Source organism: Nymphaea colorata, chromosome 10 (genome assembly GCF_008831285.2).
Source record: "Nymphaea colorata isolate Beijing-Zhang1983 chromosome 10, ASM883128v2, whole genome shotgun sequence".
Taxonomy (NCBI): Eukaryota; Viridiplantae; Streptophyta; class Magnoliopsida; order Nymphaeales; family Nymphaeaceae; genus Nymphaea; species Nymphaea colorata.
In genome coordinates this window covers 18,113,646-18,139,186 of record NC_045147.1, presented here as the reverse complement: position 1 = coordinate 18,139,186, position 25,541 = coordinate 18,113,646, and the positions used below count along the sequence as shown (strand labels likewise).

The 25,541-nt window shown below is 40.7% G+C and overlaps 3 protein-coding genes across 6 annotated transcripts; 2 read left to right on the top strand and 1 right to left on the bottom strand.

Annotated features, from left to right (window-relative positions):
- On the top strand, positions 1–13,601 carry LOC116262049 (uncharacterized). The gene is made up of 17 exons (XM_031641065.2): positions 1–421; positions 1,395–1,483; positions 1,932–2,051; positions 3,648–3,737; positions 3,900–4,015; positions 4,116–4,215; positions 9,238–9,309; positions 9,399–9,446; positions 9,524–9,601; positions 9,694–9,813; positions 10,038–10,143; positions 10,552–10,715; positions 10,981–11,115; positions 11,537–11,667; positions 12,711–12,773; positions 12,874–12,952; positions 13,141–13,601. The coding sequence occupies exons 1-17, from the start codon at positions 100–102 to the stop codon at positions 13,231–13,233; spliced, it is 1,926 nt and encodes a 641-aa protein (XP_031496925.1). The 5' UTR covers positions 1–99; the 3' UTR covers positions 13,234–13,601.
- A 2,862-nt stretch (positions 13,602–16,463) lies between these two features.
- Positions 16,464–20,020, bottom strand: LOC116262050 (uncharacterized). The gene is made up of 5 exons (XM_031641066.2): positions 19,473–20,020; positions 18,266–18,405; positions 17,478–17,840; positions 17,090–17,152; positions 16,464–16,785 (listed from the first exon to the last, which is right to left on the bottom strand). Exons 1-5 carry the CDS (start codon positions 19,762–19,764, stop codon positions 16,549–16,551), a joined length of 1,095 nt encoding a protein of 364 aa, XP_031496926.1. The 5' UTR covers positions 19,765–20,020; the 3' UTR covers positions 16,464–16,548.
- Positions 20,021–20,181: 161 nt separating this feature from the next.
- LOC116262047 (pentatricopeptide repeat-containing protein At5g64320, mitochondrial-like) lies at positions 20,182–25,541 on the top strand. Of its 4 annotated transcripts, XM_050079903.1 has the most exons (4): positions 20,182–20,813; positions 20,887–23,615; positions 23,793–23,894; positions 24,577–25,541. In XM_050079903.1, the coding sequence occupies exon 2, from the start codon at positions 21,108–21,110 to the stop codon at positions 22,983–22,985; it is 1,878 nt and encodes a 625-aa protein (XP_049935860.1). In that variant the 5' UTR covers positions 20,182–20,813; positions 20,887–21,107; the 3' UTR covers positions 22,986–23,615; positions 23,793–23,894; positions 24,577–25,541. The 4 variants fall into 4 exon arrangements, with proteins under 4 accessions (XP_049935860.1, XP_031496922.1, XP_031496921.1 ...); XM_031641062.2 differs by having other exon boundaries at positions 20,182–23,615; positions 23,793–23,833; XM_031641061.2 differs by having other exon boundaries at positions 20,182–23,615.

Here is a 25,541-nt window from a genome sequence, read left to right as displayed (position 1 = left end):
GCTAATAAGAGGGCGTGGACAATGAGAAATCTGTAGGAGGCTTATTTCTTTTAACTTTCCTCCCTCTCTCCCCCTCTGTCCTTCTCAGCTAGGAAAACCATGGACTGTGCCGAGGTGTTCAACGGATTCTTTGCTACCGGGCAATCATCTTCGGTTATGGCTACTACCAACTTGAGGCATCCAGCCGCTTGTTCGGTTTCCCCACGTGGGTCGCGCTCCTCTTGCTCTAGGAGCGGGCTCAGGGTCCGTTGCTCAGGTGGAAAGAGTGATCAGGGGGTTCTCGAAGACACTAACAGGGGGGATAAGTTGATCGGTGGTGACCTTTTCTCCGTCACCTCTTCCAGCAAGTGCGACATTGATTACTTGGGCGAAAGCACCAAGGGAGATTTGAACGTCAAAAAGGAGCATTTGGGCAGTTTAGGTGAGTTGAGATTCTGGTAGAGAATCTTATTGGCTCTATCGCCTCTGTTTTGCGTTTTGACTGTACTTTCTGTGAGACGCTCATTGTTGTGGAGAACGTGGATGAAACCAAGCAAATCAAGTGTATGGATACACATAATCTTTGTGGTTCTTAACAGCACAAAGTTCAGTTGGACTCTCCAACAGAAGTCAAAGATAGGCACACAACGTTTTCCAGTGTACCATATGAAGGAAGACACAGGTTAAAGTAAGTTGTAGGAGAAAACATGAAAAAAAATATCTACATACTCATCCTGAGCACATTTAAAAACCTCTCATTCCTGGTTCTAAAGTGGAAAGAACGAGGGAGACCGTTGGGGTAATCAAGGGTCGAACGACATTATGTCTTTGTGCACTCTTCTCATCGAAACAAGCTGCGCTCGGGGTTGTATTTTTGATGAAAACAATTATGTCTTCTCCATATTATCATATTTCTAGCTGCAAATTTTTTTTGCCTTGGCTATTTTATCATGCTTCTAGAGTTAATAATTTAATCCAAGACAAACCGAACTGCTGCCTTTACTCTTCAGTTTTCTGTTAAGGTCTTGGATCAGTGAGAAACTTATTTGGCTAGGTCTAATGATGTGATCAATAGTTCAAACGCACTTAAAGGTAGGCACTTCTTTTGATCTTCACACGCTCGTATGGTCACACCCGACTGAGCCGTGCATAATTTGATGAATACCAGGACATGGGTTTTCTCGTTTTTGTGTCAGCTGCAATGGTCATGTTCAAATAGTCTTTCTAAAAGCTTCTCGTATTCTTGTTATGAGACTTTGTTTGGTTATTGTAACTATGTTTTATTTTGTCAGTCGATTGCTGTAGTAGTTGCAGAATATTTTGCTGCAGAACTTTCTTTACTCTGGTAATTGAATTTGAATTTTTATAGTGGCATACAGGCATTGACATGCGTTCGTTCTCCTTTTTTTTTGTAGGCCTTGATGGCCGGGAAGGTCCGATCGAAGAGGTTGCTCGAATCGAGGCTATGGAAGCGGATACCATGTTAAATGAGCTGGGGCTTCCTGTATATAGCTATATAATTTGTTTGCTTCATCGTTTAGTTATTTTTTGCTCAACTACTGCATCGTCAATTAGTGTTTCTTTATAATGATCTATTGAATCCTATGAACGAGTTTTATTACTGTTTGTGAAAAATTAAAGGACTGATGTTCAACGTTTTTTTATCCTCTGACTATACCCCGTTGAGTCAGTCCTCTTGTAGGCTTATATGCTTGTGATTGGCAGTGAAAGGGAGCTTATAAAAGATATACAAAAAAAATACTCGATACTTACTGGAAATTGAACATAAAAGGAACAATTACGGCTTTCTGTCAACTATTTAGAGTATCTGTTCACATCTTGCAAGTTTTTGGTCTACCTATATGTCCTAGTACTCCTTTTGCCAGTGCATGTCAACGGTGGGTGCAGCGAAAATGAAAAGAAAAATTTTAACCTACACTCTTGCTGTGCAGGCTCCATTATCGTCAAGACATTCACCTCGTGGCATCTTTTGTAGTAGGACCTTAAATCTTAGGTCAATCAGCGTTATTGGGTATGATATGGATTATACCTTGATTCAATACAATGTGATGGTGAGTAATGCTTCCAGTGCTGTATTTATTTGGGATTGTTCCTTATTTGCTTTGATTAGTGACTCTTGGAGTGTTACCCTCAAGTTACTGTGTTCTCATTCCTTTAGCGGATAATGATTCTTTCATGAAAAGTTTCAGGGGAAAGGAATCAAAGGAATATGAACAAAATATGAAGCCTGTTCTTGACATGGGGAACAAATGCTGCATAAACAATCTTAAGTATGCTAAAAGCGAACAACCTTACGTTGGGAATGTAAGTGGTCCAGATTTGGGTTATCTAAATACTTGGGAAGTCAAATTTGGATCAGCTTCAGTAGGCCAAACAAACCAGTACCTAAAATGTTAAAGTTTACATTCTTTCCTGAAGTAGCACGGTTGACTTATGCCTGTATCAACAAAAGATTGTTTGATGACTTGGCAAATCAAAAAGACCTAACATAAACTACCATTTTCATTTTGTGACATTTTTCATATAGTTTTTGTTTAACATTCTTATGTCATCTAACAAAGAAAAAGTTCACTTGCTGATGCAATCATGCGTGTTCAACATAGGAAACAGAGGAAGAAATAATTTATCATGAGGACACATACATAGACCAATGTGATGAAAAAAAATGAAAAGAAAAAAGCCAATTATTGGCATCAAAAGGCCAACCACAAATAGTTTTCTTGAAATTGCACAACAGAAAGTCTGTCAACATAACAAGCACATATTGTGACGACTACTAGAAGACAGTACAACATGCAAAAAATAGATAGAGCTTTCATGGGTTTGGAGAAAAGAGCAAAAGAGAGCCATGTCTAGTTTAGAAATTTGTTGCATTGTGGACCACAAAATAGAAGCGACACTGGCTATCCGTGTCAATACAACAGGCAAAATGAAGACTGACAGATTTTTTTTCATAATCAATTCACCCAGGCATACTCTTATGTTGTAGCGAGGGCACACACATTTTTTTTTCCCATTGACATTAATATATGCGCAAGCTGGGTTAAGCGGATCTGCATCAGAACATGCTTCAAGCTCTGTTAACTTTAAGGTCTTAAGACAACTCCCTTAGCCCGGTGGACAGAGCTTTTGTTGGCATTATGAACTTGAAGTGATTGAGCTTGACATGAAGAAAGTTTGTGAAGATAAAGCAGAAAAGCTGTGAAACAATACCATATCAAGGCTGATCCAACATGAAGATTTTGTGGCATTTTTAGAATTTTAGAATGAACTACTCTAAAAAGACTGAAAACTACATACTGTGCATGGAAGTGTTCTCTTTCCCCTTTCAAAAGATTGTTTGCCTAATATTTGCAAATGCAAAAAAAGTGTATCGTGCATTTGTGCTGTTTCTCTTGGTTCAATCATCAAATTCCACTTCTGTGATTAGTCTACGAAGTTCTTCATTGCTCTCATTTTTGTTTTATGTGTAGGAAGCAGTAATTCAATTTTTTCTTCCCATCTTGCTGCTTAATTGTCTTAATAGTTTCAGGAGCTGGATTGATGCATTTGAAGTTCACTAGTGTATTTTTTCAAACAATCTGCTCTGCCCTTTGCGGGGATTCTTATGGGTAAGAAATAAGTCATAAATTACTATGTTCTTGCAGGCATGGGAAGGTAGAGCATATGATTACTGCAAAGCTAACCTTAAAAGTATGGGCTTTCCTGTTGATGGGCTGAAATTTGATCCTGACTTGGTAATACTATGACTATGGCCATCTGAAAGGCATCATATTATTGAAAACATTGTCTGTAATCTGTGAAGTTTTAGGTGTTCTTTTTCCTCCTCGTGCAATGTTCTTTTTTTTTGGGTTATGGATAGGTGGAATGTCAAAGCTGCTTTTTTCCTCAAACTTTAGGTCATTAGAGGTTTGATCATGGACAAAGAGAGAGGAAACTTAGTAAAGGCTGATCGGTTTGGTTATGTAAAAAGGGCTATGCATGGTACCAGAATGCTCTCAACTAAAGCTGTAAGGTGTGAATCTTCCTTTGCATTGTCTCGACTTCTTTAATTGTGAACGTTTGTTCGACAGCCATAAAAATGTGGTTATTGACTTATTTCTTTTCTTGTGAAGTGAGATGTATGGAAGGGAGCTGGTTGATTTAAGGAATGAGAGTAGGTGGGAGTTCTTAAATACATTTTTTTCTGTATCAGAGGCAGTGATGTATATGCAGGTAATTTAAGGTACTCTTGTTTCAAATAAATAAATAAATAAATATAAATATAAATACACACACACACACACACACACACATATATATATATATATATATATATATATATATATATATATGTTAGAATATGTTGCTGTGGGAACCGGGTCCATTCCTGGACCCGGTTCTATGGGGCGCGGGTACCGAGGCGGGCTCGGTACCCTAGGCGGCTTCTCCTCTCTCCTTCTTTATTTTGTCACTTGTGTTTAGTGTTGAATTAAGTGAAATATAATTTTCTCTCTCCTGGGGTTGCGGTGAGCCCCTAGGTCAGAGCCTCCCCGTGGTTTTTCACCTCTTTCTGAGGTTTTCCACGTAGATTGTGTGTTCGTTCTCCACTCTCTCTCTTTGTGGTTCGTGTTTCTACATGGTATCAGAGACAGGTTGCGATCCTGTGACCTGTGGGTTATGGGCCCACAACGCTTCCGCTGCGCCACTCTGAGTGTGACTGATGAGTGGACGTGCGGTTCAGATCATTCCCTCTACTGGGAAAAGGAATGGATGGACCGTACGTTTCTGTTTCTGGGAGGCCTGCGGGATGAATTTGAGTCTATTCGTAGCCAGATTCTTAATGGTGATGAGATTCCGGGGATAGAGGAAGTATATGCTCGTGTTGAGTCTGAAGAACAACGTCGCCAGGTGATGCATCTTGACACCTGTCATGGCCCTTCTGCCTTTGTCAGCCGTGCCTCAGGGACTGGGCAGCGTCCTACCCGACATTGCACTCATTGCCACAAGTTGGGGCATTCGGTGGATTTCTGTTGGGATCTTCATCCCGAGAAGAGACTGGTCAGAGGTCGTCCTCCCTCTGGCAAGCGTAGCCCTTCTGTGTCTGATTCCAGTCAGAGCAATTCTTCTAGTGGTGCAAAGTCCAAGTTGTCCCCTGCTCAACTCAAGGAGCTACAGGCATACATCAGCCGTCTATCTACTACCCCTGAGGAGTCCTCCACGTCTGACGGGGCTCAGCTAGCCCAAGCCCTCGTTGCCTCGACTGATCAAGGTAACCCTTCTCTTGGTGATTGGATTGTTGATAGTGGAGCCACTCACCACATGACAGGGGACTCTAAACTCTTTCAAGAATATCAACTTTCCTCTGGCAAGCAACGCGTGTCTATGGCAGATGGGTCTTCTATCTCTGTGGCTGGGAAAGGGAGCTTGTCCCTGTTGAACAAATACCGTCTCCACAATGCCCTGCATGTTCCAAATATTCCTGTGAACTTACTCTCTGTCAGCAGTATTACTAAAGAATTAAACTGTAATCTGATTTTCTCTGCTGATCATTGTTCCCTGCAGGACTTGGTGACGGGGAAGAAGATTGGGATTGGTTCGGTTACTGATGGGCTCTACAGGCTGCCGGTACAAGTTGCTTCAGCATTGATTTCTGCCACGAGTGGTCACTTGTCTGGTGTGAACGATAGATCTACTGTTCTGCGATGGCACGAGCGTCTTGGACATCTCCCCTTCCAGTTAATAAAAAAGTTGTTTCCTCATTTGTTTGCTTCTGTCTCCATTGACTCATCGCTTGTGAAGTGTGTCAATTGGCTAAACATGTCAGGGCTTCGTACCCTATTTCTTTGAATAAAACCACTCATCCGTTTGCCTTAGTTCATTCCGATGTTTGGGGTCCTTCTGGAGTACCCACGTGTGGTGGTTGTCACTATTTTTTGACGCTTATTGATGATTACTCTAGATGTACGTTCGTGTACTTGTTGCGAGAACGTAGTGAGGTTCCAGCAGTTGTGAAAAACTTTGTTGCCTTTGTTGAGACTCAATTCCATACTACTGTTCAAGCTTTCCGTACGGATAATGCAAGGGAATATGTCTCCCAATCCCTTGATGAATTCTTGAAAGGCAAGGGTATTGTTCATGAAACCTCTTGTAGTTATACCCCTCCTCAAAATGGTATAGCTGAACGTAAAAATCGTCATCTATTGAATGTTACCCGGGCCATTATGTTCCAACGTCATGTCCCGAAGCGGTATTGGGGTGATGCACTTCTCACTAGTGCACATCTCATTAACCGTATGCCTACTAGGGTGTTGGATGGTCAGTCTCCTTACTCTACCCTGTGGCCCACTCAGAATCCGTGGCCTCTTACTCCTCGTGTCTTTGGGTGCAGTTGTTTTGTGCATAATCATAGCCCTACTCTCAAAAAACTTGATCCCCGGTCTATTAAAGGAGTTTTCTTGGGGTACTCTTCCACTCAGAAGGGGTATAAATGTGTGGATCCCACTACTTCCAAAGTGTATGTTTCGAGGGATGTCACATTTCATGAACATGAGTCGTATTTTTCGATGAATCCTCTTCAGGGGGAGTGTCTTGGGAACAAAGGGGAAGAGTATTCCTCTAATCAGCTGATTCAGTTTATGGAGTTTTTGGATTACAAGGTTAGTCCCAGTGTGATTGACACGGTCACGGTCAGTAATGAGAAGGGCAGCCATATGGAAGGGGCCACGGTGGATGCTCAGCCCATTGTTGCCCGGGATCACTTGTTTGGCCAGGTTTATGTCAGAAAGGAGAAAGCCACAGTGGAAGATGTTGGTGATGAGGATAGAACCAATCCCAATCCTGTGATCTCCCCGGATGACCCAAGTCCATCGAATGAAGAGCTCCCCATTGCTTTGCGCAAAGGCACCAGGTCATGTACTTCTCACCCTATTCAGAGATTTGTTTCTTATGCTAAGCTCAGTACAAATTACAAATGTTTTATCACAACCTTATCCCAAGTTGTTATTCCCAGGTCGGTGGATGATGCTAAGGATGATCCCAAGTGGTTACATGCTATGACAGAGGAGATGGGTGCGTTAGCTAAGAACAAAACATGGGAAGTTGTTGATATCCCTAAAGGGACACACTTAGTTGGCTCTAAGTGGGTTTACAACGTGAAGTACAAACCTGATGGCACTGTAGATCGATATAAAGCTCGTTTGGTTGCAAAGGGGTTCAGCCAGAAGTATGGGATCGACTATCTTGAGACCTTTGCCCCTGTTGCAAAGTTGAAGACCGTGAGGGTTATTCTTGCTCTTGCTGTGCACAGGAAGTGGCGCATGGACCAGCTTGATGTTAAAAATGCGTTCTTGAACGGCCATCTGGAGGAAGAAGTCTATATGAGCATGCCTCCCGGGTATGTTCAAGAGGGAAAATGTTGTCACCTCAAGAAAGCTTTGTATGGCTTGAAGCAGTCGCCTAGAGCTTGGTTTGAGAGACTAAGGATCGTTATGAAGTCTACTGGGTACAAGCAAGGAAATGGAGATCATACCCTATTCATAAAGCAGAGAGATGGTCTGGTGAGTCTTCTCTTTGTCTACGTTGATGATATGATTGTCACTGGCAGTGATGAAGAAGAAAACAGAAAGATGAAGGAGAGATTAGCTAAAGAATTCGACCTCAAGGATCTGGGTAAGCTGAGATACTTTCTGGGGATAGAGATTGCTCGATCAGAGACAGGGCTGGTTATGAATCAAAGGAAGTACACTCTCGACTTACTAAAGGAGACAGGTAAACTTGGTTGTAGGCCCTATCTTACTCCTATAGAGTCGGGAACTAAGATAAGTATCAAGACGGGCACTATTCTGGATGAGGAAGGAAAAGGGCGATATCAGAGGCTAGTAGGTAAGCTTATCTATCTTACTCTAACTCGCCCTGATATCACGTATGCGGTAAATGTGCTAAGTCAATTTATGCATGCTCCCACGGATTGTCACTGGAAGAGTGCAGAAAGAGTGTTGGGATATCTAAAGAATGACCCAGGAAAAGGACTGCTGTATACTCGACAAGACAAACTTACTATTGAGGGCTACTCAGATGCAGATTGGGCAGGTTGCACTGACACAAGGAGGTCTACTACAGGGTATTGTATCTTTCTTGGAGGTAACCTAGTTGTTTGGAGAAGTAAGAGGCAAGAAGTATGTTCGAGGTCTAGTGCTGAGGCTGAGTACAGGGCTGTTGCAATGGGGGTTACAGAGATGCTGTGGCTGAAGATTCTTTTGACTGATATTGGTGTGGAACTGGGAGATAAAATGAAGATGTACTGTGACAACAAGTCTGCGATTAATCTTGCCAATAATCCAGTTCTACATGACAGGACCAAACATGTGGAAATTGACCGTCATTTTATCCGGGAACGCATTGACTCAAAGGAGCTGATTCTGCCATATATGAAGTCTGAAGATCAAGTTGCAGACGTCCTAACTAAAGGGCTTTGTACTTCTTCATTCGAAAAGAATGTTAGCAAGCTTGGCATGTTTGACATGTATGCCAAGCTTGAGGGGGAGTGTTAGAATATGTTGCTGTGGGAACCGGGTCCATTCCTGGACCCGGTTCTATGGGGCGCGGGTACCGAGGCGGGCTCGGTACCCTAGGCGGCTTCTCCTCTCTCCCTCTTTATTTTGTCACTTGTGTTTAGTGTTGAATTAAGTGAAATATAATTTTCTCTCTCCTGGGGTTGCGGTGAGCCCCTAGGTCAGAGCCTCCCCGTGGTTTTTCACCTCTTTCTGAGGTTTTCCACGTAGATTGTGTGTTCGTTCTCCACTCTCTCTCTTTGTGGTTCGTGTTTCTACAATATATATATATATATATGGTTCGTATTAACACATCCTTGAGTTTCAGCTTCATATATCTCCTTGGACGAGCCAAACAAACAGGAATCTAAACCTTGTGCATTAAATAGTCTGACGTATAACATAAACAGATCTGAATCGTACAAAATACATTTTTATGAGCTGGACTCTGTTCCAGTGTTCCTTCTCAAACAAAAGCACACGTCTTCTCACTTATGAGCAAATTGTCTATAGTAAGTTGCTGCTGTTAAAATGTAATGTCTACCTTAAATTGATCATGAGCTCTTTTGAAACAAAAGGGCACACATAGGCCTTTTGAAACAAAAAGGACACAAAAGGGCAACCTCTACATTTTCTCTTACCTAAATTTGCAATTTTTCACCATTTTATCCTGGGAATAAGCTGTTTCATTTTTTTTCTGTTGTAGATGGTTGACAGACTGGATGAAGGTGCATTGCCAGCAGAGCTGGGGCCATTGGATTACAGGGGGCTTTATAAAGTAATTGTTGCCTTCCTTATTCATGGATAAAGGTCTTTGTCAATAGCAATACATCAAGCAGGATGGTGAAAATTATAATTTCTTGTCAGGCGGTTACCTTGGCACTTTTCAATGCTCATGTAGAAGGGCGGTTGAAGGTAAGCATCTATGTTGCCTCATCCTTTAAGATTGATTTGGTCGTTCACATTCCAATGCGTGATCTTCCTGCACATAGAGTGAGATTATTGGTGAGCCGGAACGATTTGTAATACCTGATCCAGAGCTACCTTTAGCTCTTCTGGACCAAAAGGAGGTAAATGATTATTCCTGATGTCTTTCAGTGTTTAGCTTTAGCGGCTTAGCCTGCCACTTGTAGATCTGATATTTGTTTTGCTATATTTTCAGTCAGGTAAAAAGTTGCTGCTAATTACAAACTCAGATTACCATTACACAAACAAAATGATGCAGCATGCTTTCAATAGGTACCTTCCAAATGATATGGGATGGAGAGATCTTTTTGAAATGGTGAGATCCTCCCGGTGCATTAATTTTCCAAGAAAATGCAAAACCTTTATGCTTTTTTATTCTACTTCTCATGGTCACAGAAATCAAATTCTATCATGAACATGACCAATGAAACTTTCTCCAACAGTTTTTGTTGGCTGTTTGTAAAGGGATATCTAGAAAACAACGTGTAGGCAGTATGTCAAATGGTTTATGATATTTTTTATCCCATATGTTCTATGCAGGTAATAGTTTCTGCAAGAAAACCAGAATTCTTCCAAATATCTCAACCAATGTATGAGGTTGTGACAGAGGATGGACTGATGCGGCCTTGTTTTAAGGCTCACTCTGGTAAACTTAATTTTTTTTCTCAGTAGAATATACATATTGATGAAATGCCTAAGAGGTGGTGCTTTTGATGGGCCATTTTTTACTTCCATGTTCTGACATGGCTCTGTAGTCGGTATCCTTCGTTGGGTTCCTGTATCAGTTTGAAATTCATGATGTGTTCAAGCCATTAGGATCAGCAACTCTTGTTTCTGTACTAAGTTTTTTGGTATGAGGCCATTTTCAGACTGATGTCAAGCTCTTTTGTTTTGGGTATATTATCTAGGTGTGCATTTACTTGGGTTATACTAGATCACTTGGCTATAATAGCCATAAAATCATCTCTGGAGTCTGAACAAAGTGTCTCCATCAATAGTTCATCATTTTTTGTGTGCTTTTTTGCAATGAGACTACATTTTCTTGCTCTGGTAGGGGGACTCTACTCTGGAGGAAGTGCCCTGATGGTTGAGAAGTTTTTAAATATTCATGGTGATGAGATACTATATGTTGGAGACCATATTTATACTGATGTTAGCCAATCCAAAGTCCATTTGCGGTGGAGAACAGCTCTTATTTGTCGGGAGCTGGAAGAAGAGGTGAATCTTGCTATTTGATGTTTTCCTGTTTGAATTTGTGGAATATCTGTTCCAAGAAGATGGTGTTCCTACTTCTTAGCTGGTTTGAATGTATTCAGATGTATTTTTTTCAAACCGTATTTCAACCTTCTACTTTTATCATCTGTTGCTTTGAAGAGAAGGTTACTTCTGTGGCACTGATAATGGACAAAATTGTTTTCATAATCACATTTAAAGTCATATTCCTAGATTGCTCACTGATGTTACCATCATTGTGTACTTTCAGTACAAGGCACTCATTGATAGCAAAAATCATAGGACTGCATTGATAAAACTTATCAACCAAAAGGAAACTGTGGGGGAACTTTTTAATCAGCTGCGCTTGGCATTACAACGGCGAACAAAAGAGCGTCCTGCACAGGTGAACTTTAGCTAGCTGTTTCTGTGTAGTCTATTTATCCAAACTTCTGCCTTATACCTTGTTTGAGTTTCTTATATATCACTTGTGTGGCTTGCAACATGATCAGTATGCCTTAGCTTTTTTTAGCATTTAGTTTGTTTTACACCTGTACCATAGATGGTGTTCCAGTATCCTTCATCAATAGTGTCTATGCCTCTATGGATTTTGAGACATTTCCTGTTGGTAAATTTCTATGTGAAATGAGAAGGAAAAAAATTGGAAAAGAGAAGTTTGAATGTACAAGATCGTCATCTGTGAGCTTCATATGCTTTACCTATTGTCACAAAAGATTTTTTTTTTTCGCGTAGATTGACTTGTGCTTCTTTTTCAATCCGGGATGTTGCAGTTCCCATAATTATTCTTTTCTGATGCCTTTATGCAGACTCTTGCTGCAACCAGTATGGGTGATCAAGAACTTACAGAGACCATGCAGAAGCTTCTGATTGTTATGCAAAGATTGGATGAGAAAATTGCTCCCATGTTAGAAGCAGATGGAGAAAAATTCAATAAAAGGTAACCACAAACTTATGTTTCATATATTCCCAAAAAGGGTTCCAGGACAGTTCCCCTCCTTTAAATATATCCTCTGTAGTTTGTGCATAAAAATATATTCTAGATTTGATAGCCATGTGCAAGCAGCTTCTGATTTTTTTTTTTTTGTCTGATGCACTGATTGTGTACTGCTTGAAGTAGCTTTATTTTCAACTAAACCAGTGAGGATCCTACTAATGTGCTTTCGCCTTGTGGATGATTGTTAACTTATGGATGAACTTCTTCATTAGCCAAGCCCATACTTGAAGGAATGCCCTGTCATTAGGCTGGCCTTGTCAGGCTTAATGCAAACCAAGGATCTGATAAACCAAAGCATGATCAGGTTAATGTTCGATAGGAGCTTATGTGTTTGGATTTTCTTTCTACATTGCTTCGTATATTTTTCAGTATGCATTTTGTACCTATATGAAGCCGTTCAAAGAGTAGCATGGTAGTCTGTGTTGCTGGTTGCCTTAAATTGTAAGTAATGTTATGTTGATAATAGCAATGAATTGGATTCTGTTTTTCTCTTTGAAGTCACTATGCATGCTCTCACCTGGAGTGTTATCAAGCACCCATGTTATATAAAAATACTATTCCCACGAAGTTTTGTTGGAAGCCTTATGCATGTAATGGATAAATAAAGAACTTTAGATAGTTTAATTTTGTCATGGGCTCAACTATTCTATCTTTTTCCATTTTTCCATTTTTTTAGCATGCAGTTGAAAGTACGAATTGTATATTGTTCTTGAGAATTCATATTTCAGTGTTCTCTGTTTAAAGATATTGCTATGTGAAGGCTGATAAATGGTAGCCTGTATGATTTTTTGTTTTATCAGATTAATGCTTACCGTTATTTATTTTTAAGGAGTTCAATGTGCATTATAAATATGCAAAGTAATATGCATTATTATGCTTATCCTTGATGTTGAAGATACACTGTCTATTGGTTTTATGGCCTATTAAATTAATCTCATGGTTGGATATCTGTACTTGTCAGTAACATCTGTTCTTGTTCCTACCAGGTGGGGTTATCTTTGCCGTGCGGGGCTATGGGATAAAAGCCACTTGACAAGACAAATTGAGAAGTTAGTGATACCCTCTTTTCTTTCTTTCTAATTTATTGTTACTGCTCAAGTTGAAGGAATATTTTCTTGATCTGTTCATTAAAACTTGTGCACTTTGCAGATATGCTGACATATATACATCTAGAGTATCAAATTTCTTGTATTATACTCCATTTGTGTACTTCCGGTCACAAGAGCAGGTAATTAACCACTTGGACCTTATGTCTCTAGAAACTTGCTCTCAGGCTCAATTTTTATTTGAATAACTGTTAGTTGTCATTTCTGTTGATTAGGGAAATGTTTCTTCTTATTTGCATCAAGATTCCAACCTTTTCCTCACTTGCCCTTGTAGTTCTACTGAACTTGTCTTCATCGTGCTGTGTTGCAGAGACTTGCTCATGACTCGTATTCCCTCTCTTCACTTGATGGTCATAACGAGTTCACAGTTGACATGCTAAATTTACCCTCAACCAGTTGCTAGAGCGGGAAGCTGAATGAGAAACTGGAGAGGTTGAAGTCCAAAGCAGGATATTTGACTTTTAGAAGGATTTGGAAAGCAGAGAAAGCAACATACTAAGAGACGAAATAGGATTTGTGTGTACTGCAATGGGAAGGAAAAAGAAAAACCCGAGAAAAACTTGTATTGTAATCTATGTATGACGTTGAGTTACCTTAGATGATTCTATCTAAAGCATGAAAAAAACTATACCCTGTACTTTAAAAGTGATCGCATATGCGATTCTCAAGTTTGGAAACTATACCCTGTACACTTGAAAGTGATCCCTTGGACCTTCGTAATAGAATGGCGTATGCCTACTAAGGAAATGAAAGTGCAATAGTTTTAAATTCCATTTTTTCTACTCTCAGGTATCTTTGGTTCTTCGTTTATTTGATTTAAAATTGCGTCTTGTTGAAAGTCAAAAATTAAGTTGTCCAGGAAGAAAATAAATCTGTTCTCACATACAGTATTGCTTATTCAGCTGGTCATGAGCGTGGGCTTGTTAAATAAACAAAAGAAAAAGGAAATCCTGTAGTAGGATACCCTTTTCTGGGGGTCGTGGCACCCAAACAGTATGCAGAAACTTGCAGTTACAGGGGTGAAAAAACGGTTGCGCAACCCTGCTGGGTAAGCAGGGTTCTTGGATAAAAGAAAGAACCTTCCAAAGCTAGACAAAAACTCCAAGGGTCAGAAAGGAAACTGTACAAAAAAGGCAATCTACAGATTCTACATATTAAAAAGATGCCTTCACTTAAGGGGCCATTCTGATTAGGGAATGGGCCACCATCAGATTAACAATGCTTTTACCAAAGAAAGAGTGTCTTCACTCCTGGAGCTACACTACTCATTTTCTTTATTCCACATGGTTTCTGTTGCTTCAAACTGTATCAGGTTCTGATTAACCTTAAAAAGTGTACGGTTCTCCACTCTGCAACAACTCAGAGTTCCTGGCTCCAGTGTTGCAGTCGAATAGGATGTCAAGGGCTACAGTTTGCATCCAGCTTGCGGAGGAAAGTGCTTACAAGTCATGGTAATAGTTCAGCTTCAAGTTTTGACGTTTGAAGAGGTGAGATGGACTTCTTGAAACCTGATTGGTTTTTTTGGTTGGGATGCTCCGCAAGCTCAGCAGTGCTCTTTATAAATTGAGCTGAGCCCAATCCATCCCAAACTCCCATGACAACTCAAAAGGGTTCCGCCTACCTGGCTAACTTGTGTGGCCTTAAAGCCTTCAAGTTGGAAGAAGCCTAATGTACAATGCCCCGAGCATGCACCTGTTATCACCAGGCTGAACCAGTGACAAGACCTTTCTTGGTGGGTACGGGGAGATGCGGTAACATCTCAGATCAACAACTTCAACATGTTCATCTGTGGTTTCAAAAGCAAATACCTAAAATTCTCAAGATACTTGACCCTTGCTCTCCATGAAAATCTCCCAAGTGTTCAGTTTGAAATGAAAGATGCAACGATGAAGTCGCTACATACACCCTCGCGCTTTTTTCAACCGAATTTAACGAAAAGAAGAAGGTTTCTTTTTTTTTTCATATCTGATAAGATTCGAACGGTACTGTGAACAATGTTAAATTAGGAGGATGAAGAAAACCTCTTGAGAACAATGGTAAATTAGAAGGATTAAGAAAAAGTCTTAAGAACAAGCCCCAGTGACCTACACTAGGGTCAGACAAAGATAGCAACAGCCAACATGCCATGTGGAGCTATGACTTTGAAATGTTATCGTTTATCTACCATTTTCAGAATAAATTTAGCCGACAAATATTACATGAAAATATTTCTAATCGAGCAAGACGAAATAACGTCTTTGTGTATTGTTACCTGTCGAATCCATGAATCTGACTTGTTCCTTACAATCCCATGCAAAAAGGAGGGATCATCAGATCCACGTTTTCGTACAGTTATGATTCTGACCAGAAGAGCCATACCAAGATAGACATGACTCATAAGCAAATGAGCTCCACTTCAGATCCTTTGTCGTTTGGGTGCCACTCTTGGGTCAAAATGAAGCGTCACTACTAGAATTTAGAAAATTCACAGCAGGTGCTTAAGTTCCATTGAGGTAAACACCTTTGAGTTCGAAAAGATGTTTGTTGTGTCTGCTTTGATGGCGATGCATTTACGCATGCAAGGTATATGCATCGTGTCTATCAAGGCTAGCTGGCAATTATGATAAATAGATTGAGTTTATTGTAAAGAGCTTTGCTGGTATTGGCTAGCTTGTTTTAGCATTGCTATCTGGAAGATGTGGGGTTTTCGCAACTTAGCAGTGCATAAGGGGATAGTGAAGTCGGTCAAGTTGGCAAACCTTGAGGCCTGGCAAGTTTTCTCTGATGTGTTCTTAAAGCAGAATTGATCTGGGCAGGCGTTGTCTGCAATTAGCACAGAGGTTCTCAGTCCGGTCTGGAAGAATAACTTTGTTGCCAGTTGGTTCACTGAGATGCTTCCTCTGGAGTAAAAGGGAACCTCAAGGAGCTTCGGTGCTACGGTAAGATGGGAAATTGTTAGTTTCTCAAATTTATTTGCCTCGTAGTGGTCATTTCGTATGCGTGATGGAGTTACTCTGTGAAATGCTTGATAGGATCCCCGACTTGAGTGAGAGAATTTCGATCAAGTTGTAAATAAACGAGAGTGCTTGCTTGCCCTGTAAGCAGAGAACAAGGTTGCGTGAAAGACCATTAGTCAGATTCCTTTATCCCTTGGTGCTTTGCCACCATATCATGTTCATTGTAGTAAGGCACTTGTCAGACGATTGCCAGACTAGCAGGTAAAAAATTGATCAGTTTTTATTTGAACCCAGAGTTTGATCGGATATTTTGGACTGAACTCGACGACCAAAATTTCATGCATTTGCTTCTCGTCCAGCAGGATCTTAACATAGTTAATGCCCTCAGCATTAAGACCCAAATGTGGTCTACGACCCTAAATCACATTTTGTTTAATGTTTATTCACCTTTAACTGCTGAGGCCAGCAAAAGTTAGGAATGAAGGTGACTTTAACACTCCACCATGATAGATCATCTATCTTTAAGGAGAATGAATCGCTTCAAGTCAGTCGACTTATACCATAATGCATGGGACCATGATTCTGTGGAAAAGTTCATCGTTGTCACATTCACATATGGTTTGAGTGAAAAGGCCATAGCTGTCACAGATGGTAGAATCGAATGATATGGACTCAGCTATGTTCCGGGATGCATGACTTAAAATTCACAATAGGAATACTAAAGAATATGATAGAGATTTGAAAAAATTATTTGGCAAATGAGCCATATAAACAGCTGGTAATTAGTAAAATGGAAGCTTACATTTGGTTAGTTGATGAGTCCTGCCAAAACTAATGGGCGGAGAACCGGGTGGAGACTGGAGGATTTCTTGGCTGTAGTTGACAGATACAAGGCAGAGTCCATGAGGTGGGGCAGTGGCAGCAACCTTTGCAAGTTCCCTTCGGTCGCGGGTTCCCAGAATTTCAGGGACAATATTTGGAGGGAGTGCTTCCTTCCCAACTTGAATCAGCAAGGAGACCTGCAGAAAAGTGAATTTACACAGTTTCAGCAGTCACAGCAGAGGCATGAGTTATTCTCCAGGAATGAAAAAAAATTATCATATTTACATGCTGAATGGTTATTGCTTTCACATTGTAGATAGGCAATTCCACAACAAATAATTACTAAATAGAAAGGCATGAACATCTCCACCAGAAAATTGAGGATACCCATAATAGTCATTGGTATCATAAAATTAGCATTAGGAAGTAAAAATGTTCAGACAACTTGGTCTAACAAAGCAACAGATTGCAGCTTTATGATCTCAGATAGAGATGTCATACCATGTTCCGAACCTGCTTATACAAGAAACCAGAACCTTCAACCTCAAGCTGCAAAAGATCACCCTATCCAGAAAGAGAGATAGGAGAAAATGAAGTCCATATATTAGTCAAAGCCAAACTGTAGCATTCGTAGCAGATAAGGAATTGATTGAAGATAAGAGTGCCAAGGAGAACAAACAAAAGGAAAAAATATTTTGTCATTTGACTGTTCAGAACAACTCCCACTTACCACTTCCAAAAAACCTGGCACTTTGAGGTGCAGACATGTGAAATAGGAAGAAAATGAGAATAATGAAAGAAGCCCCAAAAAAACAAAAATTAAAAAAGAACCAGTAATTTTCTTCACTAAAAGGAGAGTTGCAATTAGTACAAAGTGTGACTTAAGTACCATTTCAATAACGTCAAAACGAAAAATCTCCTTAACAGGATCAAGCTTCCTATCATTGTGCTGAGCATTAGAGAAGGCAGAGAAGTCCTGCTTTCCGATGAAATATTTTGCAGCTTCCCTCATAGCATCACCATTGAGTTTGAAGGCACAATGATAGGCATAAAATCGCTGAAATGGGTCCATGACAGCTGCAGCATATATTTTATAATGATAAATTTTGCTGTGTGCAGCAAAGCGAGCATGAAACTCAGGCAATGCAGGACTAATTTCTCTCACTCGAACGTCAGGAGGAAGTATTCCATTAAGTGCAGCATGCGGTTCCACTAGAGTGTCATAAGGAAAAGGCGTCACAAAGTGTGTAACCTGAAAATATACCGAAACGGCGAAACCTATTAGTTAGACATTCTTTCCGTCACGATCTAGATGACAAGGTTGACTGAAAAAAAATTGAATCTTTAACTTCGATGAATAAAAATTTGATAGAACACCGAATGTTTGACAAGTTCTGATAAATAAGAAATCATGACAGCTAGGGATTGCAAATGAAGGGTTAACAGAGAGAGGCAAAGATTTATGAATGAAAGTCCCCTGAGATGTAACAGAAAATAATATTGAAAATGTTGACAGGCTAATTATAATATCCTGCAGATATCCCCAGCCATTTGTCAAACTGGTCTGCAATTCCATTTCTCTGGAGCTAGTACAGTGTTGAAAACCACATCTGAACTGTTCATGAATTTGCACATTTTCATCAATCATGCTGTCCACAGCCACCTAGGGAGACAAACCTGACCCCATGCATGAACTCCAGTGTCAGTCCTACTTGCCCCAACCAAACCAAGTTCACGTCGCCCCAATTTCGTGGCAATTGTTAAGGCATTCTCCACGGTGGACTGGACGGTGGCTGGAGTTTGCTGATACTGCCAACCTAACAAGTCATAAAGCCATGATCAGTTGAAGAAAGCTTTTCTTGCATATTTTTCTTCTCATCGTTCTCATTTCATTTCTCCGACAAAGGAAAAATAAATAATACCTGTAGCATCACTATGAGAACAAAAAGTTAAGGAACTCAGATGCCATATCGAGCACAAAGACAATGACAGCATGCTGGAGATGTTTCCTTAATCCTATGTATCTTTGCACGTTCTTAGTATCCATTTATTCACTATAAGAAATAAAGGAACCACCTCTGAAAGAAAGACAACCACAGTTTGATACAAGTACAGGAAATCCAGGGCAGAGCTATTCCTTTCCTTTTGTAGATCAAAGTCTTAAACCCATCAAGCAAACCATCAACAACCAGCCACTCAAGTTACGTGAGTTTTTTTAGATGTTTAATCATCCAAACTGAACTGAAACAAATATAATAAACACAAAAGAGTCCAATCCACCAATCACAAGTCATATGAATCCGTCTGCTTTTCATTATTTATAAGACAATGCCTATCATTACAATGTACAATATCGGTAAGATTATGATACCAGAACATATAAAGCTAGTACTTTGAAAAATAGACGCCTTCAATAAGTGAATTATAAATACGTAATGGTTATCCTACAATGTTAAATCAAGGTTTTTGGAAACTAAAACTCCTCTTCCAGTTATCCACAAGATGGGCAGAATCAGTTATTTGCCAGCATCAAGTTCATTCCCATGCTGCGCAACCAAATAGCGCTTTCATTGTGAGGACAAAACAAGGCATCATGCCAGCCAAGCAAAAGGATCAGCTCAAGGGCGCAATATAGCAGACTAGCCAACATGTCCCTCATAAGAATCTTCCACTACTTGCTCCCATAAAACGAAAAATTTTTCCGAGAAGTTTTTCACTTGGTCTAAGGAATCCTTGTACATCATTTTCGGACCGGCAAGCTTCACTATGCTACCAGATGCCTTTGAAAGAAAATGCACAATTAACAAGCGGAAGGGAAGGCTAAAAAAGACGGAGAAAAATAGCAAATCCACCTCAAAGACGTGTGTGCATCATAAAATCGTACCCGCGTACTTGGTACCATCATATGCAATCACCAGACGCCATTTCCATTGAGGCAGAGGAGGGGAGTCCGCAGGACAAGTTCTATCCTCCCCTAGCTCAGAACTATCCCCAAGATGGCTGGTACAGCACCAAAATTTTCTTTGTGAAGGAGCACGACATAGAGAAACCCCGAAGTGATGAGCGAGTGGGACGCGCAGAGTTCTTGAAGGAAAGAAGAAAGTGGCCGGGAAGACGTTGGCGGGATGAAGCGGAGGCAGCCTACTGCATGTTACACCTGCAACGCCATGACCCATCTAAGTCCTTTTGGTTTGGCTCCTGCTGCGAGGGGAGCCCGGATATGAACCAGGAGAGAGGGAAAAATTTTCTTCAAGCCGACAGACGCTTTCCCCTGATTTCAGAAATGAGGTTCAGATGTCCGAATTTCTTATATGTCCCCGCCGGTTTCCAGAAGAAGTCAAGAACTGCAGGAAACCAGAAACGCGAGCAATAGTAGACTCGCTTGCTGGAGGAGCTTTGACGGTGACTAACTGTTATCTACAAATCCATGTTTTTGAATTATACGGGACTTTTTCTTTTTCACTTAAATCAGTATGGTGCACAGTTAGTTATAATTGGTCGACCTAAAGTGGATGATGCGTCTTCGGTTTGATTGAATTATGCGTGGCTTGAGTTGAAAAATATACAGTAAAACTGTCCCAAAAACGGTTCTCAACCCTAAGAACAGTAGGAATGAAGTGGCTTTGCCTACTGAAAACCACCAGGATGCACAGTTGTAACGGGTTTATCTAGGAAGACCCAATTCAACAGGTTTGTGCCCGTAGTAAGAAAACCTCTATTACATTATACCAAAAATCAGCTCAGATGCCCAACAATCTTAACCCTAAATAAGCGCGGGGAGCTCCGGTGTGAGTGTCAAAACAGGAGAAAGAATTTGTGGTTTGTGAAATATCTTGACAAGTCGTTTTCCGGAAATCCCTTGATAAATCAACCTGCTTTTGTGTTTCCCAATTCCAAGCATACCCAAGAACACTATGGACCGGATCCGGGTGGGAGTTCTCGCGAATGGGTGGAACAAAATCTTCAAGATGGAGGGGTATCACCATGTTCGTGTGGACGATGGACGGCTCTTGGCACCCGTGCAAGTACAGGCCGCGACGGCGCCATAAACCGGAAGCCGTCCAAGCTTTGTAACTGGGGAGGCGTTTCCCTCCCTCCTTGTGTATCTGAGGAAGAGGTTCTGCTTCTCCTCTGGTGTCATTAGTCTGAAGCAACAGTGGGAGAGGAGAGAGAGCCTTCAAGCTACGGCCTTCTGGGATTTTGGGGTGGGGGACCTTCGATGAAGGTGAGGCTACTGCCTTTGATCCCCAAAAAATCATTCTTTCCGGCGTTGAATCTGAATTCGTCTCTATCTTCAGTTTCTCGAGGCGCCCATTTCGATTTTAGTCCCCGGGAAGCTCCTAAAGAACCAAACTCATTGGAATTTGATTCCGTCGTTCGCTCTTTGGAGGGTAAGATTGTACCCACAAAGATTATTGGGGTTCTGAACTCGGTCAGTGACCCAATTTTAGCTCTGAGTGTGTTCAGATGGGCTTCTTCGCAGAGGAATTACCGACACTCGACGGATACCTATTTCAGTATGATAATGAAGTTGGGAGTCAATGGGAAGATTGGAGATATGGAGGTTCTTCTGAAGCACATGGTAAAGGAAGCATGCCCTTCATCTGAGGATGGCTTTGTATCTCTCATCCATGGTTTTTGCATAAACCGTAGACTTAAAGAAGCGTTGGTCGTGCTAGAATGGATGCATTCGAGTAACTGCAAGCCTTCTGTTCTGCCCCATAACATTCTATTGAGTGCATTTGTTGACGAAGGAGATTTTAGGTCTGTTTTGTTCGTTTACAAGGAAATGGTGAAAGCAGGAATCGCGCCGACCGTTGATACATTGAATTTGATTATCGATATCTTATGCAGAACCGATAGGATCGAGTCCGCACTGAACCAGTTTAGGCGGATGAAAAGAAAAGGTTGTAATCCTAATTGTAGGAGCGTTGAGATTATTGTACGTGCATTATGTGAGAAAGGCAGAATCTATGAAGGTATGACGATTCTAGATGATATGATTGCAACTGGTCACAGGCCGGATTTCATTTTCTTTGAAAATATAATACCATTGACCTGTAGAGTTAACAGGGTGGATGAGGGACTTGTGCTACTGAACATGATGATAGGTAACGGCTTTTCTCCTAATGCATCCATTTACAGTGTTCTGATTAGCTGCTTGTGTGAGAATGGCCGGATTCGTGATGCAATTAAACTTTTTGAGGATATAATGGCGTTGGGTATAAAGCCGGATGTCACGATATATGTCAGTTTAGTTACTGGGTATTGTAGGTTACCTAATTTTTCTGATGCATTACGGCTTTTGAGCGAGAACGAAGTTTCTGATACTGATCCATATAATGTATTACTAGAAGGTTTCTGCAGAGCAAGTAGATTCCATGAAGCATGCTGTTTACTTGATAAGATGGTGAAAAGTGGTTTGAGTGACAAATTTTCTTGGAACATTTTTTTAAGAGCGCTCTGTGCAAAGGGAAGAATTAGACATGCTTTGGAAGTTCTTGATAGGATGATCATCTTTTCTTATGAACCCGATGGCATGACATTTTCATCTCTGGTCAATGGCTACTGTACAGTGGGGAGGTACTGGGACGCTTTCCGTTTCTTTCGGCAGTCATCCGGTAGAAATTGTAGCTTGGATTCCACTTCTTCTACAAGACTCGTAGATGGTCTACGTGAGATGGATTGTATAAAAGAGGCCGTTGAAGTCTTTTGGTGTATGCTTGAAAATGAATGCCCTCTTAATATCTCGTCTTTTAATTTACTAATTGATGCAGTGTGTTCGATGGGAGATGTACATGTAGCTGTGAAGCTTTGGTCATTTGCATCTTGTAGAGGCACAGTGTCTGATGCCGACACATTTGCAGCTATTTTGCTTGCGTTATGCAAGTTAAGCAAACGGAGAGAAACTCTGACACTCGTATCACAAATGATAGAAGCAGGTCTGTTCTTTGAGCAAAAGATATGTAATGTTCTTCTACGGTGCTTTTGTGAGATGGATATGGGCTTGAATGCTGTTATCGTGTTCAATCAAATGGTGAGCCATGGTTCCCCCCCTGCCATTGGAACATTAAATATGCTACTATCCTGCCTTATAAGTCATTGCCTGCTTCATATGATAAGCGACAGCCTTGTCAAATTTATTTCAGAAGGTGGGTTGCCAAATTCCAAATTGTATAATATGGTTATCGCTGGTCTTTGCAAGGAAGGACATAAAGAGAAAGCTTTCAAAATATTGGATAAAATGTTAGAACGGGGATGGGTGCCCGATGCTACTGCACATGCTTACATGGTCGGGAATGCATCCACAATTGAAACTGGGGTCATTAGAGGCTTAATTGATGATTCGTGTATATATGATGAAGTGAGCAATATACTTGTGGAGGGATTAGAATAGCCTTAAATTTTGATCATTTTCCTATGTTATTGGAGTACTATGTTGCTTCACTATGAACTTCGGTTGATGCATTGGTTTGAACTGAGAGCCATCAATCAATACACAGTGGTGGTCCTGGGGAAAAGGTTCTGTTGCTATCTTAAATTTGTAAGATTCTGATTTCTTTGTACACATCATTCTTTGGCATTGAGTTCTCAATCAAGATTTTGGGCTTTCCAAATTCAAGCACTTTGGTCTTCAGGAATTTAATGGAACCAACTGCTGGAAGATGGAAAGAGATAGAAAAAGAATCATGGTGTCCCACCTAGGAGAGTATCTTCTCTCCAACTGACATACTTGGAGGGATCTTTACCTTATAGAAAAACGAATTGTGGTGTCCCACCTAGGAGAGTATCCTTTCTCCTACTGATATGCTTGGAGTGGTCTTTACCTTTCTCTGGAAGTATCAGTGCCGAATTGCTTCACTTTTATTGAGGCAACTCCAAGTGAACAGGTTGTGGTCTGGCCGATCCTTAATGCCCCTACTTTTACTCAAAAAGAAGTCTCACTCCGGCATCAAGTAACAAGTATGTTCCATCGATGTGGAAGATTGTGGATAGGCAATCAGACGTGATCAACTGCGAGCTAATGGTGTGCACAGAGCTCTTCTTCTCTAGTTGTCTTTTTCCTATGTATGCTCATTGTTCACTCTTTCTCCTGGTGTGTAAAGCAACCAGGGTGGCCTCTATTCAGGCCGATATGACAGGTCAGCTTCCTATTTTCCTGATCGTAATCAAGTTCTCATGTTGTCCTTTCTATAAAACACAGGGGCTTTGGGTCTTACATGCTGGATGCACATCGCTTGACCGGTGAGTTGCAACCCACATGCTTGCTTCTCTGGCATTACATGGAAGTCCCTTGATTTGAGAGGTAGCGAACTCGTTTGTATCTTAGAAGCACCAGACTTATTTGTTACTTGAAAGAAAAGTTCATGTAGATATAGATATCCTGCCCCTACAAACAACAAGCCACTTCATCTTAAAGACTTAAACACTCCTTTTATGATAAACTTTTTAATGCATATTCCAGAATTTTACTTGTTTGGGTCTATTTCTTCCTCTTTTCCCCCTATTATTTCAGATTATGGACTTTCCTTCTTTGCTTCGTCATTTTTACATGAACCTGGCAAGATGTCCCTAGTGTTCTTTATCAAATTTTTACCTTGGTTTAAATTCCATGTTTTTGCTGTTGATTCACAGCTTTAGACCTTCTTTCATGTGAACTAAAACTAAAATTTGGCATCTTCAGTTATCCTTGTGGCATCACAGTAGGAACTTGAAAGATGCCATTTTTTCAGTAGAGAGCAATATTATGAGTTACATAGTATACATTCAAAAGTGGCGTTAAAATTATATGGAAGTACATTTTGACAAATGGCATTTGATGGATGTCCTATTTGGGGCATCTCTGTTTAGATTAAAAAAGCATGAGGACACTGTTCGATGATCTAAGCTTGGTAACAATGTTTTGACTTTTTTTTTTACTCCCGCTGTGCACATTTACACACGATAGTTAATTGTAAATTTTTTTATATTCTTTTGAGCTTTTGCAGAGAACAGGGCTTTCCAGTTTCTAACTTGGCACAGGAAGCTCCAAGGCCGCTATATTTTGCTTTATATGGTTGAATCTGTGTATGCATTTGAAGTACCACATGAAAGTTCTTGCTGTGGCTAAGCTGTTTTACAGTATCTAAGACAGGGAGGCAATGTGGTGTGTTTTAAGGTTCTTTGGCATCAGACAGATCTTCTTGGAACTTTTGTTGCTGGTTTGCATTTGACTACCCTCATTTTCTTTTCAAAGGGAGGAACAAAAAAATGGTTTCATATGACCAGATCATTGTTTTTATTCCACACACTGTGCTTCAGATCGTTTGTGCTTGGGTTGAGGGCATGGCAGAAAGGAAATGGGATAGAAGTAAATTTACATCTCGGATGGTTTGGGACTTTGAAAGCTGCATACGTTTGTCCCTTATGACGGAGGCGCTTGAAGACAATCCAGTTTCTCTTTATTGTTTTGATGCCCCAGAATGGGCTCGTACTGTGCCATACCAAAGAATCGGACGTAGCTTTCTCCGAGCCAGTGCCTCTGATTTTGTGAGAATGAAGGGAAGTGGGATGTCTGTTTTCTTCTTTGGTCTGTGGTAAATTCCAACTCTCCTTGAGCCTGTGCCAGATCTATGATACAATTTAGCAGACGACGACTCAAGACAATCAATTATTCTCCTGAGGGCCACCTTTGAAGTTGGTTGGACAACGAAGCAGAAGCTGTCAAGCTATGCAGCTTGTCACGCTGTTTCCGCTTTTCAACTATGAATGAGAGGCGTAGTTCAATCTCTAAAGCTGGTAGCTAATACTGATTTTCTGGTTGACGAGTATACTCACCCAATGTCAATGTCATGCGAGAGATTTTGATGTCTCTAGCCTTTTGGTCGTCTTTATAATACTTTGTCTATGTTACTCTCTGCCAAAGGGAAGGCACTGATGAAGGAGCGTACTTGAATTTTAATGATATTTTTAA

Coding starts and splice junctions, on each gene's coding strand:
- LOC116262050 (XM_031641066.2), bottom strand. CDS start 19,764: ATGGGTCATGGCGTTGCAGGTGTAACATGCAGTAGGCTGCCTCCGCTT. Junction 17,841..18,265: donor GAGTTCATGCATGGGGTCAG/GTTTGTCTCCCT, acceptor GTATATTTTCAG/GTTACACACTTTGTGACGCC. Junction 17,153..17,477: donor GTTTTGACGTTATTGAAATG/GTACTTAAGTCA, acceptor CTTTCTGGATAG/GGTGATCTTTTGCAGCTTGA.
- LOC116262049 (XM_031641065.2), top strand. CDS start 100: ATGGACTGTGCCGAGGTGTTCAACGGATTCTTTGCTACCGGGCAATCA. Junction 9,602..9,693: donor CTCTTCTGGACCAAAAGGAG/GTAAATGATTAT, acceptor CTATATTTTCAG/TCAGGTAAAAAGTTGCTGCT. Junction 10,144..10,551: donor TTGTTTTAAGGCTCACTCTG/GTAAACTTAATT, acceptor TTGCTCTGGTAG/GGGGACTCTACTCTGGAGGA.
- LOC116262047 (XM_031641062.2), top strand. CDS start 20,808: ATGAAGGTGAGGCTACTGCCTTTGATCCCCAAAAAATCATTCTTTCCG.